General features: G+C 35.2%; 1 protein-coding gene across 1 annotated transcript in view; it reads left to right on the forward strand.

Annotated features, from left to right (window-relative positions):
• The window catches only part of CHM (CHM Rab escort protein), a 175,450-nt gene that overhangs the window by 136,340 nt on the left and 16,194 nt on the right, over nt 1-22,916 (forward strand). Inside the window, exon 12 of the mRNA XM_074278021.1 lies at nt 2,747-2,843. Within this exon, the coding sequence (XP_074134122.1) occupies nt 2,747-2,843 (97 nt within the window). The remainder of the gene's footprint in view (nt 1-2,746; nt 2,844-22,916) is intronic.

Here is a 22,916-nt window from a genome sequence, read left to right on the forward strand (position 1 = left end):
TAAATGTCATTCCAAGACACATGTATGTCAAAGTGAATTTTATCTTTATTCCAAATTTCATTTTCTGAACTCTTACCTGTATGTTTACTAATGTGATCCTTACAAGTCCATGGGGTAAGTACTGCATGTATTATCCTCACAAGAGACAAAGAACTAAGGCTCAGCAGAAGGTAAGTTGACTTGTTCTTGATCCAGAAGATTTTTAATCTCTCAATCCAAGGTGTTTTTGTTTGTTTGTTTTTTGTTTTGTTTTGTAATACTTGTTTAATTTTTTTTTTTAATTTCAGTTAAAAATTAAGGATTGATTTTTTTTTTTTTTTTTTTTTTGTATTCCTACCTCCTGAAAAATAAAAATTTAACCCTTGGAACAAATTACATGGTCAAGCCAAAAAATTTTTCTACCATATCACGTTGACATAAGGGATACATTAACTTAGGGAAAAATATTCCAACAAGCTAAATTGAAAACTGAGAGGTCCAGCCTCATAGCATTACTAATCACATTGTTCTCATTCTGAGACTTTTTCTACTTTCCTCCTTTTCAGATCTCTCCCTAAATTTTGCTCCTTTCACCATCCCAGTTTTAGATATTTTTCCCATATCAGTTGATTGCTTGCCTACACGTATATTCCAAGAATTTATTTCCCCCCCTAGTTTGGGGGGTATTTACATTGACTTTTAGATCTATGCTGCAGTACACTAATTTTTCAAAAGGTGCTGCTGTCAGACGTGATTTGCCTCTGACAACTCGTTAAGTTTGAAGTAACCTGTTATAAAAAATGAATTAATTCTTCCTTCTTATCAATTCTGTTTAGTTCATGGTAGATCAGTCTTTATGAAATTAAGGGATATTTGTGCGGAAATGGTACTACAAGGCTGATTGCCTAAGATGACTAGGTTGGCACATCTGTTAAGATATCTTTCAAAGTAGAATGGTGTTTTAATAATTCATCATTCTATAATGATTTTACAGTATATAAGTATTATAGTATTATAAGTATTATACTCTCCAAAACTATCAATTACATACCAATTTCCATTCTGTGGTGGTCTGCTCTCCAGGAGCTCCCTATCCCAGGTAAATCTCAAATCTAGACCCCACCCAGTCCCCTTAAAAAGCGAAGTTTTCATGTTGAAGCGAGCTTTTCCATTGTAAATGATAGTGAAGGAAAGAAGAAATGTGAGAAACAGAGCTTTTGAAGCCACCATTATGCAAGCAGTCAACCTAACAGTCAAATTCCCAAAATAAATAATTTCCATATTTATTCTTTCAGTGATGCTTGAAATATAAACACAACATTATAGATTCAAGCTACAGCTGAGGCCTTTGCTGTATGCCAGTAGGGATATAGGCTGCTGAAAATAATTATTATTTTTAGGGATTGATAAACATATTCTTAGGATGCTATAATCTACAGGGCAACCACAATGTGACTACTATTTCATGCTTATTGGAAAAATAAAGGAAAATAAGGTCTCGATAGTACCTAAAATAGTGTGATGTGTGACATTGAAGGCTATTTGGTCACTTTAACTCTAAATATCTCATTTCCAGGACCTTACCTGGATCTACATCACCAACATATTCCTTCAGTTAATTGTCAATATATGTGTTTTAAAATGTTTCAACATATATTTACTCATTTAAAGTTACTATCTTGTACTTAAATAAATTTAAGATTAACAGACTTTCCATGTTTTTATTCAAAATGAATATTTTTAAAGGCACAACTTTAAAAACAAATCTATATATATTTCAGAATTGATGGTGTAATAATAGTACTTTTTTGTCCTAGTAGAAAATATTAAAGACTTTATATTTGCTTATATATGTCTAAAATGCTTTTCTTTACTAATAGTGATACAAATAGATATATTACCAAAATACTTGAAATATTATTTTAACAAGCCTTGAGCAACTACTCCATGTAGAGCACAGTGCTCATCACTGGAGAGAGAAAATTAAGTTTAAACAATCTCTACCTTTATGAAATTTATAGTCTAACAGGGGATAAGACATACATACAAGTATATATAACTCATAATATTATTTCATAAATGCATTTGTAGTGCAAAATAATGTTATATGAGATCCATTGGGGAAGCTTGTTTCCAGCCTGCAGAATCGGGAACAGATTTATGATGTAGGTAGCATTTGGATTGGATATTAATAGATAGAGAAGAAATTCAGTAGGTAATGGGCAGGGCATTTCAGACATAGGGGTACCATGTGAGCAAAGCCACAGAGATGAAAGAATGCACTGTGTGCTAGGGCACAAAGAATAGCCCAGTTTAGTGGAAGTATGGAATACATGAAATCTTTCTGATTATCTATCTACATGATCTCGCCTGCAAAGGCATGTTGGTTATTATATTGTGGAGAGCAATAAATACCTTGAAATGTACTCAGTTAATTGCAAGCAAATTGTGCAGTAAATAGAAAGCTTGTCTTGCGACCAGGAAGACTGCCTTTGATAGACACTGACTGTGTGATCCTAGGCAAGTCATTTACCACATTAGTTCAGGAGCTTCTTCCTCTCTAAATTTTTTGTACCAATAAATTTCCTAATTGCATATAAAGCAACATTCTTGTACTTATCTCTGTTTTAAATTCAGTTTCCAAATTAAAATCTTCTATGTCAGAGCACTATATGTTAATGGATATTGCAGATATTTTGTTAGGCAGGTATCAGCAGGAAGGAAATGGAAATCTAATTGCTTCTCTTGCTCTGTGTCTGCTTTGGAGATTTCCATTTTGACAGTGCCACCAGTGGAGCCAGGAACTGCTGCTGTCCGGGTCGTTGAGTTGTGTTCTTCCACCATGACGTGCATGAAAGGAACATGTAAGCACAGTGTGATTGTTTATCTTCTATATTTCTTTGGAGAATGAAGAAGATGGCAAGGGGAAGAGGGCTTGATTTCCAAACAGGTCACCCAGTTAATAGAAATCTCTTGTAGGGATTGACCTGTGTTTTCTTTTTCTTTCTTTTTTGTTTGTTTTTAAATATGTTTAAGTATATGCTAAATACAATATATGTGTACATATCCATAGTTATTTTGCTGCACAAGAAGAATCAGACTTTGAAATAATGTAAAATTAACCTGAGAAGGAAATCAAAAATGCAAGCAGACAAAACCAAAGGGATTGGAAATGCTATGTAGTGGTTCACACTGATTTCCCAGAGTTCTTTCGCTGGGTGTAGCTGGTTCTCTTCATTATTCAACAAATGGAACTGATCTGGTTCATTTCATTGTTGAAGAGTCACATCCATCAGAATTGATCATCATATAGTATTGTTGTTGTTGAAGTGTATAATGATCTCCTGGGCCTGCTCATTTCACTCAGCATCAGTTCATGTAAGTCTCTCCAGCCCTCTCTGAAATCCTCCTGCTGGTCATTTCTTATGGAACAACAATATTCCATAACAATCGTATACCACAATTTATTCAACCATTCTCCAGTTGATGGGCATCCATTCATCTTCCAGTTTCTGGCCAGTACAAAGAGGGCTGCCACAAACATTCTTGCACACACAGGTCCCTTTCCCTTCTTTAAGATCTCTTTGGGATAAAAGCCCAGTAGTAGCACTGCTGGATCAAAGGGTAGGCACAGTTTTGCGCATAGTTCCAAACTGCTCTCCAGAATGGCTGGATGTATTCACAATTCCACCAACAATGTATCAGTGTCCCAGTTTTCCCACATCCCCTCCAACATTCAGCATTATCTTTTCCTGTCATTCTAGCCAATCTGACAGGTGTGTAATTGTATCTCAGAGTTGTCTTAATTTGCATTTCTCTGATTAATAATGACTTGGAGCATCTTTTCATATGGCTAGAAATAGTTTCAATTTCATCATCTGAAAATTGTTCATATCCTTTGACCATTTATCAATTGGAGAATGACTTGATTTCTTATAAATTAGAGTCAATTCTCTATATATATTTTGGAAATGAGACCTTTATCAGAACCTTTGACTGTGAAAATGTTTTCCCAGCTTATTGTTTCCCTTCTAATCTTATATACATTAGTTTTGTTTGTACAAACACTTTTCAATTTGGTATAAAAATTTTCTATTTTGTGATCAATAATGATCTCTAGTTCTTCTTTGGTAACAAATTCCTTCCTCCTCCACAGGTCCGAGAGGTTCCTCTAATTTATTTATAATCTCGTTCTATATGCCTAGATCATGAACCCATTTTGACCTTATTTTGGTGTATGGTGTTAAGTGTCGGTCAATGCCTAGTTTCTGCCATACTAATTTCCAATTTTTCCAGCAGTTTTTGTCAAACAGTGAATTCTTATCCCAAAAGCTGGGGTCTTTGAGTTTGCCAAACACTAGATTATTAAAGCTATTGACTGTTTTGTCCTGTGAACCTAACCTATTCCACTGATCAACTAGTCTCCTTTCAGCAAAACTACTGGTGATCCAAGAGAAATAGAGAGGAGGGGAAAAATAAAATTCAGAATTCAAAAAAAAAAAAAAATACAGAAATCAAAGTTGAAAGCTATCTTTACATGTACTTGGAAAAATAAAATATTGTCAAATTAAAAAAAAAGATATAGACATAGAACTTATACCTAGGACAAGATTAGAATTGCTATATTAGACAGTTTATGACCCTTACTAGTTGAATGCTACAGATAAGTACCCTAAGAAGTGAGCAGAAGAAGGACTTATCATGGGGATGGGGCAGTCGGGGAAAGCTTCTGTGATTTCAAGTAGTGGGGAGTACTTAGGTAGGCAGACAGGAGAGGGAAGAGCATTCCTATTCCTAAAAGCTAGCAGCCTGTCAAGAAGAAAACTGGAGAAGGAACTTTTAGAAGAATTGCTAAGATGAACCCAGTTGACTAGATTATTCCCAAATGCTTATATCATCTTCACCCTTATTTACTTTAATGCAATCTTCTGTTCTTCCTGTTAATCTGCTAATGGCTGTCCCAGAAACACAGGGTATTTGAAGTAGTCAAAAATTTTTATTGTTTCAAATGATGGAATTTATTGGAGTTATGTCACAATTTCTAAGATTGTTCCAGAACATAAACCCCATTCCAGATCGCATTCTCATGCCTTGATCAATGGGTATTTTTGACCTTTAATCTTTGAAACTATCTTTGAAATGATATTTATTTGGTTAATTTTTTTCCACACATCTCTTTCTTGTTCTTTGTCATTTGGATTCTGTTACTGCTTAAGTCAGTATCTGCCTAGATTACCTATGATTAGAAAATCGGGTTTTTTCAGAACTATTCCAGCCTTTCCCGTTATTGTGTTCTTCATAATTATAAATAAAGCATAACTATGAAATTCAATTTTAAAGAAATCAATATGGGAAATACTTGAAATGCCCCTTAACAGAATAGATCATTGCAAGGGTGACAAGGTTTAATGTTCCATGGATTCTCCATGGGAAGCACCCAAAAAGTTGACTTGTAAATGTTTCTCTTGATAGCTTTGTCTGTAGCCTAGTTATAATCTATTTCAAAATGAAATCACCAAAAAGATCTCAAAATTTTACATCTGTTATTTAATTCTTGTTCGTACTGCTATCCTAGTATCAAGTAAGGCAGGAACTGGTAGCCTGGTATAGTAGAAAGTGCCCTGGACCTCATTTTCTTCACCTGAATAATATCAAAAGTTGACAAAAAAGGTCCTGTTTATGGAAGATTATCCATTTTACAACGATAGGAGAACCTTGCTTTCAGACCCAGTGCAGTCTTGAAAAAATCTCACCTTAAAACTGGTTGTAATCAGGCAAAATCCCAAGTATGCAGTTTTGTTTGTTTTATGTAATTTTGTCTTCAGCTGTTTAGACAACCTGTAGTAAAGGTGGTCTTAGAAGGTTTAAATAGCAGGAAGTTTTTGAGGGAGTATAAAGCAATCAGCATAATAGAATACAAGAGTAAACTGGTAAGTTAGCAGAAGACCATTAAGAAAACAGAATCAGTTATTTGCTATATTTCACAGAACTTGTGGATCACAATAGACTTTTTTTTTTAATTGAAAAGGAAAATTATTGAGTTTGGGGGGGAAAAAAGGTAATATATTCTGTTTTCCTTTTTTTTTAAAGCTTAATTTAATTTTATTTTCTGTTCTGAATTTCTCTCCCTTTCTCCTTCTCCCTCACTCCTTGAGAAATCACCAAAAAAAAAGCCCAAAAAAATACTATTACAAAAATGTATACTCATGCAAAACATGTTCTCTGATCTTTGTGATGCATAACTATAGTCTTCCTTGCTAATACTTAACAATTATTACATCAGTATTCGTTGGGAAACTTGATGTATAGTTTTGTTTTTTGTTTTTTTGAGTCTCCCACATTTAGGTATTAAGATTATATTTGCATCATAAAAGAATTTTATAGGATCCCTTCGTTACCTATTTTTTTGAAACAGTTTATGTAATACTGAATTTAAATGTTTGGTAGAATTTGCTTGTAAATCCATCTGGTCCTGGGATTTTTTTTCTTAGGGAGTTAATTTATGGCTTGTTCAGTTTATTTTTCTAAAATAAGGTTTTTTTAAGTATTGTGTTTTCTCTTCTGTTAAGCTGGACAGTTTATATTTTTTCTATATGTTCATCCAGTTCAGTTAGATTGTCAGTTTTAGGGGCATATATTTGGACCAAATAACTCTTTATAATTGCTTTTATTTATTCTTCATTGATTGTGAATCTACCTTTTTAATTTTTAATACTATTAAACTTGTTTTCTTATAAAAAATCAGTGCTCCTAAATTGTGATCTGGGGAAATAGGTCTATTCACTGCTCTCCTAGTCTCATCTCTGCAGGTTGCTGATCCACATTTTGGGTCTTTTGGGTTATACATAGTTGAGTTTCAGTAGACTACTACTGGACTCAGTCATTGTTAACCCTGTTGGGTAGCTCTACTAGTATGTAGCTACTAAACTGCTGCCTCTCCTTTAGTCTGGGGCTGCTGTCCTGATTATATAGGCTCAAACAGTGGGCTAAAGGCTAGAACTAAGTCACTGCTGTTTTGTTTTTGGGCTCAGAGACATACAGTTGTTTCTGAAACTTGTTTCTTGCTCAGACCAGCCCAGGATTGACCACGCTCATTCACAACCACTCTTCTCTGCCCAGTGGTCTATAGAGCTGCCAGATTGCACCTGTTCTTGCATGTAGCACTTCAGGTATGCCTCGGGATTTTCCTCTGGTTTAGTGGTTCCTATCCCACTGTTCTATGTCAGCCCTCATTCTTTCCCTGGGAGCTGGAATGTGTCCTTGTTTGATTGGTTGTCCAGTTCTCTTTCCCTAGTATCTGCAAACTCATTTGTCTCCCTAAGCTTCCCTATGATGGAAAAATGACTCATTGTGACTTTTTTTTTTTTTTTTTTTTTTGCTTTCCTGATCAAAATTCAGTCTACTGCATTTTCTAGATTGTGATGGAAGAGGTGTATTTGGTGAACAAGGCAAATATGCTTCTTCTTACTGTTCCATCTTGACTCCATTCTTCCTAGTTATTTTTCTTTTGTGGTGATAAATTAGAACTGTTGCTTTAGCTATAAAGTTATAAGATTTATTCCTATTCTAGTAGCTTTTTTAACAAAAGGAGTAGCTTCAGAATCCTTTGACAATATTTCTGCATTAAATCTTTTGGAAAACAAAACCAATGCAACCAGAATTAAGAGGGAAGGGGGAAAAGTTTTACATCTAAGGGTTCTGATAAAGGCTTAATTTCTAAAGTATAGAGAGAATTGACTCAAATATATAAGAATACAAGCCCTTGTTTCATTGGTAAATGGTCAAAGAATATGAACAGTTTTCACAAGAGGAAATTAAAACAATTTCTAGTCATGTGAAAAGATGCTCTAAATCACTATTGATGAGAGAAATGTAAATTAAGACAACTCTGAGGTACCACTACACACCTCTCAAATTGATTAAGGTGACAGGAAAATATAATTATTGGAGGGGATCTGGGAAAACTATGACACTAATACATTGGTTGGTGGAATTATGAATTGATCCAACCATTCTGGAGAGCAATTTGGAACTATGTTCAAAGGGCTATCAAATTGTACAGATCCTTTGATCCACAGTGTCTTTAATGGAACTGTATCCCAAAGAGATCATAAAAGAGGGAAAGAGACCCACATGTGCAAAAATGTTTGTAACATCCCTCTTTGTAGTGACAAGAAACTGGAAACTGAGTGGATGCCCATCATTTGGAGAATGGTTGAATAAATTATGGTATATAGATGTGATGGAAACAATAAACAGGATGATTTCAGAAAGGCCTGGAGAGATTTACATGAACTGATGCTGAGTGAAATGAGCAGAACCTGGAGATCATTGTATACTGCATCAGCAAGACTATATGATGATCAGTTCTAATGGACATGGCTCTTTTCAACAATGAGGTAATTCAGGCTACTTCCAGAAGACTTGTGATAGAGAGTGCCATCTGCACTCAGGGAGAGGACTGTGGGAACTGAATGTGGATCAGAACATAGCATTTTCACCTTTTTTGTTGTTGTTTACTTGCTTTTTTTTTTTTCTCTTTCTCATTTTTTCCTTTTTTTGATCTGATTTTTCCTGTGCAGCATGATAAATGTGGAAATATGTATAGAATCGCACATATCTAACATATATTGTATTATTTGGTGTAAGGGCAAGGGTGAGAGGAAGGGAGGGAGAAATTCTGAGAAGAAAAGGTTTTGCAAGGGTGAATGTTGAGGAGTATCTTTGCATGTATTTTGAAAATAAAAGGCTATTATCAAAAAATATAAACAAATCTTTTGAAAATAAAAATTCCCTTCAGCAAAAATTAAGCATCTACTCTGCGTAAATCGCCCAAGAATGCCAAGATAATAATGGCATGATCCCCGCCCTCCAGAAGCTTATATTGGAGGAGGGAAGGGTAGAAGTACATGCCCTTATGTGGAATAATGTGATACAAATTTGGAATGATGGGGAAGAAAAAAAACTTTTATTCACTAAGCATTTATTAAGTGCTTACTATGTCCCTGGTGCTGTGCTAACCTCTGGGGATACAAAGAAAGGCAAAACAGGTCTGTTCTCAAGGAGCTGGCTTTCTAATGGCAAAGACAACCTGTAAATAACAAGGTAGCTCCAGAGTCAACAAATGGTATGAAGATGATGAGAAAAGAGATGAAATGTTTCAGAAAAATTAAGGTAGATGACAAGATGCTCAACAAAGGAGAAATGAATATGGGAATGCATTCCAGACATGGATCCTGACTTGTGTAAAGGTCCAAAGGTAAAAGAGGCAATGTTACTTTCAGGGGCCAGCCAGAAATCTACTTTGCCTAGCACATAGTTTTAGGAAGAAGAATGATGTGAAATAAGATTTTAGGTCAGGTTCCCAGCTTATGGATGGTCTTAACTATCAGTCTAAGGAATTTGTGAGTTACCTTTGAGGCAATAAAGAGCCACTGAAGATTGTTGAGCAGGGCTGTAGCGTGATCAGATCTGAGTCTCTGTAAAGCACTGAACGGCTAGGGAGAGACTGGAAGTCAAAAACTAATTAGAAGGTCATTGTAGTAATACAAAAGGAGAAGTGGTTAAAGTTATTACCATGAAGAATTGCTTCTCAACTCATATATATATATATATTTATAAAATATATATATATTTATATATATATATATATATTTCCCCCCCTAAAACATTAGTGAATCTTTCCATTTTCTGGTGATGTTTTTTGGCTGTTCACTTGATAGATTTCAAAATGGAAGGCCCATGCTATCAAGACTGATTATCTACTTCTCAGAACTATCTGTTTAGCTCCAATCGTGGCAGCTGCAAGCAGATAACCTGTGGTGCTTTCTTTAGGTTTGGTTCCACAGACCCCACAGTAAATTTTCCCCTGAGCAAAAAATGTGTTACATAGATCAAGCTTTAAATAAACTTACCTAGGACTACTTTTGTCACTAACTCACTTTTGTTAGTGAGTTCTTAACGAAAGCTTTTCTTTCTGTTCAGAGCCTTGCCTCTCCAGACTCCTGGCAACCTTGGCCCTTACTCCTGCTGCTTGCCTTTATTGTTAGTCAGAGATGGCATGGCTTATTCACATCACTGCTTTTCCCTCAATAATTAGCTAGCGTATCTCTTGAAATAGACCTCTCTTGCTAATCTTAGGGAAGGCCCCCAAACCACCTTTTGTCTCTGTTTAGGCTCTTCTCTCTTGATCTTTCTTCTTTGACATCAGAAATAGAAAAAGTTGGCAGAAAGATCACACTATGTCATCCTTGTGGTCTGCAGTCCTGCTGCTAGGCCACTCTCTGTTCCTTTGAAGCTTTCAGTTTGTATAGAAGCTATTTTACACAGAATGCTCAAGATTATACTTTAATTAGCCACTCCAAAATGTTTCTTAAAGAGATTTTTCCCCTTTTTTTGAACCTTTTAAAAATTAATTTCATGCAATTCAACAAGCCCACTATGTGCATGGCACTAATGGCACTGTACTAAGTACTGGGGATGCAATTGGCAAAGCTCGAATATACAATTAGAGTTTGGTGCATTGATGACCTGCTGAGCAGATTTACAGATTACAAACCAATGGAAGGCAGAGCTAACACCAGGAGATAGTCAAGATTCAAAGAGATCTTAGTATGCTCCAACATTGGACAGGATCAAAGAAGATGAAATTCAATATGGATAAATGTATAGGTTCATGCTTGGGTTATAAAATTTACCCTCGGAAGGACCAGACAAGGGAAGGTGTGATTAGTTTGAAAAAGGAATTTGAGAGAACTGCAAGGTCTGTATGAGTTATCAGTAAGTTATGGAGGGCAAGAAAATTAATATGATCTCCAGCTGAGTTTAAGGAAAAAAAAAACAAAGGGGGGGGGGTCTAGGAAAAGGAAGGTGATAGGCTACTATAACATCCTCTGCCCTAGCAGCACATCTGGATGATCGTGTTCAATTCTGTGGGACATATTTGAAGAACATTGACAACCAGGATAGTAAAGGGCCAGAAAAGGATCAGCTGAGGGAATTCTGAATGTTGAGCCTGAAGAAGAGAATGTTTAAGGAAGACATGATAGTTGTCTTCAGATGTTTGAAGAACTGTCACATAGACTTGTTCTGCTTGTCCCCAGACAACAGAACTAGATGCATTATTTGAATATAACTAAATAGTTTTCAGTGCATTTCAGCCTGTGCTTCTCTCATCTTGGTACCCTTTATATTACTTATTCTATTTCTTGTCACCATGTTGAAAATGAAAATGTTTATTAGGTATAGCAGGTAGCAAACTGGAGAGAATGGTAAAACTGAAATCAGGGAGGAACTTCAGTTCTAATCCTGCCTCAGATATTTACTAGTTGGGCAAATCACTTAATTTTTGTCTGCCTCAGTTTCCTCATCTAGCAATTGGGGATAATTATAGCACCTACCTCACAGAGTTGTAAGAATCAAATGAGATAAGATATAATGTACTGTTGCAAACCTTAAAGTACTACATAAATGCATGCTTCTATTACTACTGTTACTATTTTAATTAATAATAACATAATATTATAATAATCACAATATAATAATTATATATTAATATATTGTATTAATATTGATTAAATTTTTAAATATATTAACGTATAATTGTTATATGTTGCATGATGTAAAATTATGTATAATATGTGTTATATATTAGTATTATGTTATTACCACTACTATTCCCAGTGGCTTCAGAGTATAGCTTTGAACTAAAATTAGCCTCATAGGTAAATAGCTCAGTTGATATGAATTAGATTCTTTACAAATAATGTCTGTATCTCAAGGAATTATTTTAGGTTATTCTCTGAATGTCTTTGTTAGGCTACGTTTAAACAAGGCATTTGGGGAGTTTTTACATTTGTAGATATATTTTATGCTTGACTAGTGATAACTGCTCATTTAAAAAAATTTTAAATATGAAAATGTCTGATAATAGAAAAGATCGAATTCTAAAAAGAGAATAGGTTCCATAAATCTTCAGGATTTTTTTCATCATTAACTTCAGCCAGGCTTTTGTAGTGACTGTTTTTCCCTTTAAACAATTACTTAACAAAAGTATACAAATATACCTGGTCTTTGATCACCTTGTATAAGTGACAGGCATGTAATCGGCATTGCCAGCTGAGTGGAACCAAGCTCCTTCACTTGTCCTAAAAATGCAGTCTATAATGATGGAAGCATGAAGTAAGCCCATCCTTCTTCCTGCTGGACGAATTACTTGAAGACAAATGTTGGCAACCACTGTATCTAATGCAGTTATACCTGAGTAAATCAAACATAATCAAAATATATACTGATGAGGCTTTGTGACTCATAGCTAGCCCCTCAGTGGTAATAAAAAGGGGTTTTTAAAAAGTGATGTGAACTTGGGTGATTTATGTCTCACTTTTTTTAAAATCCAAAAAGGTTTCCTTTTTATAAGATGTACTTAGGAACAAATTAGCTTATGTCTAAGATTTGTAAAGGTAAAATACTCTCATTTGGAAGTCCTCAATAAAACCTGGTGAGTTTTCTAGTAAATGTTCAAGGCCTCCCCAGTAACTGAATTCCCAGGGTTTTATTAATCACATAACTTGAGATGGTCAGTTCTCCAGTAACAATGGGAAGCGGGAATTGTTGAAGATGTTTGTGTTTTAGAATCTGTTAGAATTATTTCACATTCTCTGAGCACATCCTAAGTTTGGCAGTACAGTGAAGTGACCCAGCAGGTATATGGAATAGGATTTGCCATGTGGTGTAAATGTTCTACTTATAAATAATTGAGGGTTTTCTTTTGATTTCCTTTTGGTTTTCTTGTTGGTCACATGCTTTTGTTGTTTAGTTGTTTTCATTCTCATCAGACTCTTTATGATCCCAATTGGGGTTTTCCTGGCAAAGATACTGGAGTGATATAATAATGTTGTAGTATGATTAAGGGCATGGTATCTTCAGCTCATTTTACAGATGAGGAAACTGAGGCAGAGTGAAGTCACTTACTCAGGGTCACAGAGCAAAAATATGTCTGAAGCTGGATTTGAACTCAAGAAGATGATTTGTCCTGACATCTGCTGGGCACTTTATCCACTGCACTACCATCTAGCTGTCCTGGTCACATACTAGGCAGTAAAATATTTGTTGATTGATAATAATCTGCAACTTCTGTTTCTCCTATGATCATTGCCATCTTACATCAGCACAAATTTCTTATCTAGACTGCTCTGTGCTTAGTCCTCTCACTAGAAAATGAGAGGACATCATCCACCCAAAAAGTTGGCTGGCAATCCAGGAATTTTAACAGTTAACATTTAACTCTCCTAGTTTGGCTTGGCCACTACAAGTATTGTCTTATCTGTGTTCTGTAGTATCTTTGTGGTAACAGTATGCTGCAGAGTAAATTTTTAACAAATGAAAATGAATTTTGTAGCATTAAGTTAAGATAACTTTAACTGTATTTTGTTCAGATCTTGCTTACTTTTTACTACCTATCATTAGAACTCTGTCTTGTTCAAATTCCTCTTTATTTATATTTTTAATTCATTTCACTTTATTTTTTAAAGCACCGAGACTTTTTTATTCTTATTTTTCAAATTGTAGTTTTCCTTACCATCCCTGCTCCTCCAGTTGTTAAAAAGACAGGAAAAACAAGATTTCCATTTTTTCCATGTTGTTTAAAATAAAAAATAAAGAACCAAAAATGTGCTTCAGTCTACCCTCTTGAGTCCATCAGCTTTCTATATAGGGGGGAAAAGCATGTTTCATCATGAGCCTTTTGGAGCTGTAGTGGATCATTTTGTTAGGCAGAGTGAAAGTCTTTCAGATTCAGTTACCTTTACAATATTGTGATCACTTTGTAGAGTGTTCTGATTCTATTCACTTCTTTTTGCATCACTTTCTACAACTCCTCTCAGGTTTCTCTGAAACCTGATCATAGTACAATAGTATTATATCACACTTTGAAAAAAATGCACAAAAGAGAACCCAAAAAATTCCAAAGTAAAGGCAAACAGAATAGTTTTGAAAATAGCATGAATATTGTATGTGTTTGTGTATGTGCGTGTATATGTTTTATATAACATATGTATATCAATTTGGAATAGAGATTAATAGTTTCATATCTTATTGTTTTTGTGTTTTGTTGTGTCTATAGATATGCTTTTTTATATGTGTGTTTAAGAATTTTAAAAAGAAAACTACTTGTCCACATTTATTGGCCATTCATCACTGGGGAAATAGATCTTTTTCTGATAGATTTGAATGAGTTTTCCATCAATCATGGGAAGAGGCCTTTAGCAGAGAAACTTTTTGTAAAGATTTTGTCCCAGGTAGCTTTCCCTTCTCATTTTGACTGCATTGAGACATCCATTTTGCTTTCTGAAAACCTCTCTAGTCCTTATTTGGTCATGGACTCTTCCCCTATTCATAGATCCAAAATGTAATTTCTTCCTTGGTCCTCTAATTTGTTTACGATGTGACCTTTTATGTCTAAGTCATGTGCCTATTTGGAGCTTATCTTGGTGTATGGCAGGAGGCATTGGTCAAAACCTAATTTCTGCTAGGCTGCTTTCTAGTTTTTGTCCAATAGTGAGTTGTTCCCAGGAGCTAATCCAGCACTAAGCTACTGTATTCATTTGGTTCGGTAGATTGTTTCACTGATTGACTTCTCTATTTTCCAACCAGTATCACATAGTTTTGATGAGTTCTCCTTCAGAGTATAATTTTAGTTTAGTACCGCTAGGCCTTCTTCCTACTTTTATTCAGTTTCTGTCTTGGGAATCTTGACCTCAGTTCCTCCGGATAAATTTTGTTATTATTTTTTTCTAACTGTCTGAAGTGATTCTTTGGTAGTTTGGTATGGTACTGAATAAATAAAAGTAAATTAATTTAGGTAGTGTGATGATTTTTATTATGTTTGCTCAGCTAATCTAGGAGCTTTTAATATTCTCTAATTATTTATGTCTATTTCTTTTCATAAAGTGTTTTGTAAATGTCTTCATATAGGTTTCATGTGTGTTTTTATGCACAGACTTCCAAATATTTTACACATCAGTATTTTAAAATGGCAATTCTCTTCGTGCTATGTTTTGTTGGTAATATACTGAAATGCTGATGGTTTTGTGGATTTATTTTGTTTCCTGCAACTTAGCTGAATTTATTAATTACTTCAGTGAGTTTTCTAGTTGATTTAGAGCAGTAGTTCTTAACTTTTTTTGTGTTTGGTTGACTCCTTTGGTTGTCTGGTAAAGCTTGTGAATCCATTCTCAGAATAATGTTTTAAATGTATAAAATGAAGGCCTTATAGTTACAGAGAAACCCAATTATATTGAAGTACACTTAATTAAAATCTTAAAAAGAACAAGTTCACGGGCCTCAAGTTAAGAATATCTGTTAGGATTCGAGAAAGAGTTCTGTGTGTAGACCAGCATATCAGCAAAAAAGTAGGTTTGTTTTTTTTCCCCCTCTTTGCCTATTTCCCCTTGATTCTTTTTTCTTTTCCTATTGTTATAACTAGCTCTCTGAATATCCTTGCTTTACCCCATTTGTACAAGAAAGGTCTATAATGTATTCCTTTTACTTATGATTTTCACTCTTGCTTTTAAATAGATGCCGTTTACTATGTTATGGGAAAAGTCAATTTATTTCTGTTTGCTAGTTTTTTATGTTCTAACACAAATTGATGTTATATTTTGACAAAAGCTTTTTCTGCACATCTTGACATAATCATAGGATTGCTTAGGTACTCATTATTAATACACGTCTCTTATGTTTCTAGTTTTCCTAATATTGAAGTGACACTGCATTCCTGGTATAAATCTATTCTCAGCATAACATGTAATTTTTTATGTTGTTTTAGTCTCTTTGTTAATATTTAAAATTTTTGCATCTCTATTCATTAGGGATTTTGTTCTATCGTTTTCTTTTTCCATATTGAATTTCCCTGGCTTAAGTATCAAAACAATATTTGTATCCTAGAAGGAATTTGGTAGGAGCCCTTCTCTTTTCATTTTGCAGTTTCTGCAATATTGGAATAAATTGTTGTTTGAATATTTGATAGAATTCACTTGCAAAGCCATCTGGTCCCAGATTTTTTTTTCCCTTTGGGATTTCAATTGGGGCTTGTTCAGTTTCTTTCCTCAAAATGAAGTCATTGAAATTCTCTGTTTCTTCTTTTAATTTTAACATTTTATATCATTTAATATATTAATCCATTTCATTTTATTTGTGTCCTGTTGACACATAGCTGGGCAAAATAGTTTTTGATAATTTCTTGTGAATTCTTATGAATTTTCGTTTTTTATTTCTTTATGTTGGTAAATTGATTTTCTTTTTGTTTAAAAAATCAGATTAACTAATGCTTTTTCAGTAGTTTTCAAAAAGCAGCTCTTGTTTTATTTCCTAATTCAGTGGGGATTTTTGGTTTTCGTTTTATTAATCTTCTCTTTGTTTCTCACAATTTTTATTATCCATTTATATATTTGGATTTTTTAACTGGTGAGGGTTTTTTGGTTTTATTTATTTCTTTTCTTTTAGCATTTTTAGTTACACATCCAACTCATTGATTTTTTTTTTCCTCTCTTGCTGGCGTCTGTGATTTATTTTTGATAACACTTTCAGTATAATTGATGTTCTTAGTAATCTTATATATTTTGTGATATGCATTTTAAAAATTTGAGAAGATGTCCATAGGCTTTGCCAAATTCTCATAGCATTCTGTGTCAGAAAAAAAGTTAAAAACTACTGGTTTAGAGAGAGAAATTTTTATTTAAGGATTACTTTGGCTGTATCCCATAAATGTTAGCATGCTGTCACATTGTTGTCTTTAAAAAAAAAAAAAAAAAATATCTAGGATTTGTTTTTTAAACCACCAATTCATTTAAGATTTTTTGGTTTCCAATTTTAATTCTTTCTCCAATTACACTTTACTGAATATAATTTTTATTTTTGTGCTATATTTAATAAAGCATATGTTTAATATTATTGCTTTTTCACATTTGATTTTGTGCCCAAATAAATGGTTGATTTTTATAAAAGTGTATTGCACAATTGAGAAATGTTTTTTCTATTCCCATTCAGTGATCACCAAAGATATATCACTTTTCAAAAATTCTTTTCAGGTCTCTCTCTCTTTCTCTCTCTCTTTCTCTCTCTCTTTTTCTGTTCCTCCCTCTGTTCCTTTCTTCCTCCCTCCATCCCTCCTTCCCTTCCTTCCTAACTTCCTTTCTTTGTTTCACTTGACTAGATCTCAAAGGTACATTTGAGGTTCCCTGATATTACAATTTTGCTCTTAATGGCTCCCTACAAGTTGCCAAATTTTTAAGGATTTCGATGCTAGCCCTTTTGTGCATATATGACAACATATTGATGATTATGATTCCCTTCAGCCTAATGCAGTTTCCTTTCTCTTTTTACCACATCCATATCTGGAATAATGATCGCTACTTCTGCTGTTTAAAATTTGGCTGGAGCCTAATAGATTTTGTTCTAGTCTCTTTTTATAACTGGGCTTGAATCTTTATGTTTCAAGTTTGTTTTTTGATAAACAATTTCTTACTTGATTGTTTTCTTAATCCGTTCTGCTATCTCCTGCCTTGTGGGTGAATTCATCTTATTCATGTAAAAAGTTCTCAGTAATGGTGCACTTCCCTCTATCCTGCTCTCTTATACTTTTTTTCTTCTCTATGTCCCCTGCTCCCCCTCTTTACAAAAAAGAAGAGGATGGAAAGTCTGAAGGAAAGTGGACCTGACACCCTTGATCTCTGCTTCATATGCTCTGTTTCTACTCCTCTGCCTCGCTTCTCTTCCTTTCGCCCAGACACAATCACTCATTGTTACTCTTTCTTTTTAAACCCCTTTCATGATCCATCCTTTGAGGCTAGAGTTTCTTTTGCTTAGGCTTCACCTTTCCCCAGTGTACCCTTTCTCTTTTTCTCCCTTCTCCCCACTCGCACTTCTCTCTTGGTTTCTTGTTGCATTGAATGTATTTCCCTAGTAAATTCTTTGGATGCCATGTATTCTATCCTTTTTTAAACTAGTTCAGATGAAAGTGAGTTTCAAGAGATGCTCACTCTTCTCACTTCTTTATAGTTTTCTCATTGCGTTACTCCAGTTATGTGAAGTAATAAATTCTCTTCTTTCCTTCCTAGTTTATTCTTTTTCCCCTTCCTTTTTTCCTTCTCTTAAAACTGTCAAAACTTAACAAAACCCACTCCCAGGTCCTTTGTCTTGTTTAACTACTTCTGTGACTTTTGGTGACATTAGAATTCTCTGGGGACAGTTTTTTTCCCCTCCCCCTTTAGAATGTAAATATTACACCTTTGGGTAATCCATCCTTTCCAATTGTTCCCACTATTTACTTTATTTATATATACATACTTTTTTTTTCCCTTCCTATTTTTCCAGCTTTTCCCTACCTGGTTCCTTTCCATTTTCCCATTCTTTTTAAACATTTTCCCTCTCTGGCACACTGGCCTCCTTGCTGTCCCCCTAGCCCAGTAGTCCAGGTCTTTGCACAGACAGTGCCCTATGCCTGGCCTGCTGTCTCTTTCTCTCTCTTCACTTCTGTCTCTGAGTCTCCCTGCCTTCCTTCAAGTCTCAATTCATACTGTACCATCTGCAAGGGTCTTTCCCTCCCTCTCTAGCTGCTTACTGCCCTCCTTTCCAAGCGAAGCTCTTCTTTCCACTGTAGATTTGTTTGCATGTACCTAGTTATCTCCATGTTGTTTCTACCTTTAGACTGTGAGCTCCTTAAGGGCAGGGATTATTTTTGGCTCTCTGTATCCCCAGTGCTTAGATTTCTGTACTTAGCCCATAGTAGATGCTTACGGACTGACTTGCTGATGGTTCTTTCATTTCTGAGAATTCTCTGGTCTGTTCTACTGACTCATTCTTTCATTAAATAAATGAGTTTGGATGATTAGTGCTTTATAATGTAGTTTGAGATCTGACAAATCTAGTCATGCTTCATTTCTATTTTTGCCATCATTTGCTTCCCTTGAGATTTTAGACCTTTTCTTTCTTAAGATCACATCAGTTTTCTTGGCTGCCATATTACACTGTCAGTTTGAGCTTGCAAGGCTTCTTAAATTCCCAGTTCTTTTTTAGAGAAACAGCTGTCTAGACACGCCTCATCTGTACTTAGGAAGTTGTTAGTGGGTTGTTGGGTTTTTGATATTTTTTTAATACAAATCTTAAAGTTTGTTTGTCCCTCTTAAATTTCATCTTAGCAATCAAAAGTTCTCTTTCCTCCAGATCTTAGAGGGGCTGAGTGAGCTCTTGGTTGGCAGAAGGAGTACTTACACCTCTCCAAATCAGTATGTTTTGAATCTAATGTCAATATCAGATCTTTGAATTATCTTTATTGTCTGATGTAAGCTAATACTGCGCATACTTCATAAATGTATGAGTAGAGAATTATAGCAATTGGCTTTACAGTCTCTTTGGATTTTGTTGACCTTTGCCGGATTTTTTAAATGAATTGCTTTATTCTTAATACCGTTATAAAGCCGAGAATTGATTTTCTAAAGTAAATACTTGAGCTTATGTTCTTAAGTTGACTTCTTGTATTGCTTTCTAAATTCTTTAGGGAATGTACAAGCTGATGTGAATGTTCCATTGTTTTCTTTAGAGAAGTCAGCATCGCCCACTGTGTGCTTGAATGTTTCAGTGTACCTGCCTCACATGCCATTCTTTGTCTCTTAGCATTAGCAAGAAAATGTCTGCATGTATTCACACTTGTGCTTTGCAATCAGTAATTCATAAAGAAATTGCTAGGCGGATCCTTTCTTTGGTGAGCGTGTTATATTTTCCTGATTAACATCGCCCCGAGTTTGAAAGCCAAATCCATTTGTCTAGCACAGAGACAGGTATTTTCAGTGTTTTTGAGAAAGGCTGCTCTGTTTGTATCTGTGTTGTTACAGCCACAAGTAGTGCTGGAAGTTTGAAAAATAGACTCCTTGCCTTTTCCAAAATTCCAAGTATTTTTAGAAGTTTCTCGTTCTGTTTCCATTTCTGCCGAAGTTGTCCATTTGAGATATTTTCCCATTGACGGACTTGTATTTTGGGAAGTTTTTTGATGCCATGCAAAGTAGTTTTAAATCGTCCATTTGTTAACTCTGTTCATTTTAAGCGTATTGCTGTATTAAGACTCTGAATAGGAAAATAACTTAGGACATGGGCCAGCAGTGTTGCAAGTACGTTGTTAGAGAGTTAACACATTGCTTTTGCCCTCAGTTTCACATTGAATAGCTTCTACCTTGAAGATTTTTGATGTTTTCATCACTGTCACTTCAGAGTCGCTCATTCACTTGTCTGAATGTTGTTGGCTCCCCAGTCCTTATGCTTCTTCAAGTATCACTTGTGCACTCTGTGAATTAAGGCTTTTTCCTTTCAGGGTTTCTCTGTTGCCTCTACATATCTGCCATGGGTAGATACACTAGCACTATTGTAGACAAAAGACCACTAACAGGAAACTCATTTTGTAATTTTCGAATCCATTAAACCTTTGAACAAAAGTTACCAGATGAGGTAGAAGGAGCAACATGTACAAAAGAGCTTGGGTTTTTTAATGGACCCTCAAGCCTTTTATACTCTTATGTGAGGCCAGGGAGAAAGGTTTCCATAGTTACTGATTCTACTGGATTCACATGGTAGTAATTGTCATTATTGATACTAATGAAATGTCATCATTAGGGAAAAGTGTACTTTGCCCCAGCCCATTGGTTGTTGTTGAGCCTTTATTGAGCAAAGTAAATGTTAGGTACAATGGAGAAGAACAAAAAGCCTGGGCAAAAAAGAAGGGGATGTTTGAGAGAGTGGGAAAGCAGAGCCTCTGAAGCATGGCTTTTTTTTTTCCAGCCTTGGATAAGTCCTTACTGGATTTGCAATGAATTTACAGGAAGAAATTATTTTTGAAGAGGGTTAGAGACAATCATGGCATTGTAAAATCACATATTAGAACCTGAAGGGAATTGGGGTTTAAATAAGTAGGTTATTTACTTTGCAGATTTTCTATGGAGGCTGAGAAATCTCTTTCTGGTGATATGTGTGTGTGTCTGAATATGACTATGACTATATTATCACAGCAAATAGAAATTGTTTCAAGGATTTTCTGTTAGTGTATATTTGCTAGCCCCTGGAGATGCAGCTTGAGTAATTGAGTGTTGATGCTAACGTGTTCAGTGAGATACAGGAGATTATTGCCAGGCATTATGGAAATCTTTGGCTAAGCCATGGTTTTATCCATGGCCAAGGAGCACCTGCTGGGGTATGGGCAGAGGCACAAAGCTGGCCTGGGCAGCCGGCCTCTTAGCAGGGAGGGAGTCTAAGCAACCATTATAGAAATATTGAGAATGAAAGAAGAATGCAGCTTCAGGCCAGCTGTCATTCAAGGAGAACTGGAGAAAAAAGATGAGAAGGAGGAGGCAAGGAGGCGACTTAGGTAACAAGAAAAAGAAATTATCGCAGGTTTAAAAGGAGCGGGGGGGGGGGGGGGTGCGGGGAGCGGAGAATGAGTTCATCTATCCAGCTTAAATTGGAGGATAAGACCGCTCTGTTTTTCTGTGCATAGGTAGGACATGGAGAACTGTGTAAATCATGTGTATATTTAATATATATGGAAGAGAGGAGAGGAGAGGGAGACAGAAAAAATAGAAAAGAGAGAAAGAGATATGGGGATGGGGGAGAGAAACAGAGAAAAATAAAGAAGAGAAAAAGATATGGATGGAGAGAGAGACAGAGAGAGATGGGGGAAGTGGAGAGAGTGAGTTCCCATTTGGCAGAGCTAATATAACCCATAGGAGATTTTTCAAAAGTACATTTTCTTTAAGTTATTAAGATACTCATGTGAATTCATGTTAATCCTCTGAATTTTCCCGTGAATGGTTAGACTTTTAATAATGTAGTCAGGTTTAATTGGATAGGAAGGAACTGGAAAATTGAGACTGCAGGCAGAAGTCTCGGTGTTTTTCTCTTATTACATATTATTCCCCTTGCTGCACCCATTGGCCGACTTGCTGTTTCTCACATATACCATTCCAGTTCCAGTCTCTGTGCTTTTGCATTGGCCGTCCCCGATTCCTGAAAATGCATTCCTTGGTTAGTTGTATTTCCTAGAAGTCCCACTTTCTTTCAGAGATCATTTAAGTATTATTTTTCTATGTGAGACACTTCTCCATCTCACCCTTCATCCTCTGGGGGAAAAAAATCCTGTACATTAACTTTGTGATGATTTTGTATGTGCTCATATGTGGGCATGTTGCTTCTTCCTAATGGAAACAAAGCTTTTCAGAGGTAGGAACATTATTGGTTTTGCCTTTATGTGCCCAGAGCCTAGGATTATGCCTGGCACATAAGATCTTACGAAATGCCTATTGATTGATCTTAAAACATTTCATGGGTGTTTTTTTGGTAGAACAACTCCTCATCACCACCACCACCCCCCCACACACACACACACAAATTACTCTTTGAAGAAAGTAGACTTTTTTTTTTTTTTTTTTTTTTTTTTTTACGGAAAGGACATGTTACCAATTAGTTGAATATTTAAAATTGAAAGATAAACTAGTAGAGTGAAATGATAAAATGCCAAAAAAAGTATTTCATTCTTTAGATATATAAGACCCTCTTTGATCTTGACCTTTGTTCCCTTTCTCCCTATGGAAAAAAGTTCTCAAGCATATTTCTATTTCAGTGGAATAAAATTAAATTGAATGTGAGAATTGTTGAGGTGACCTTTGAGATAACTAATAATTTTCCTAGCATGTTCCAAAACTTGTGCTGGGAAATCGCTGCAATATTTTCACAAACATGACAAATTGTGCTTAAGTAACACTGCTCTTTTGAGAGACTTTGGATTTGGGACTCTTGTGACAAATGGGCACAAAGATAAAGAGCTAAGAGAGCTGAGTGTAACGAGCATAAATATTAAATATCTCTGTCATTAAAAAATACTTTCTAGCTAAATTATT

The sequence above is a fragment of the Sminthopsis crassicaudata genome, chromosome X, assembly GCF_048593235.1.
Source record: "Sminthopsis crassicaudata isolate SCR6 chromosome X, ASM4859323v1, whole genome shotgun sequence".
Classification (NCBI taxonomy): Eukaryota; Metazoa; Chordata; class Mammalia; order Dasyuromorphia; family Dasyuridae; genus Sminthopsis; species Sminthopsis crassicaudata.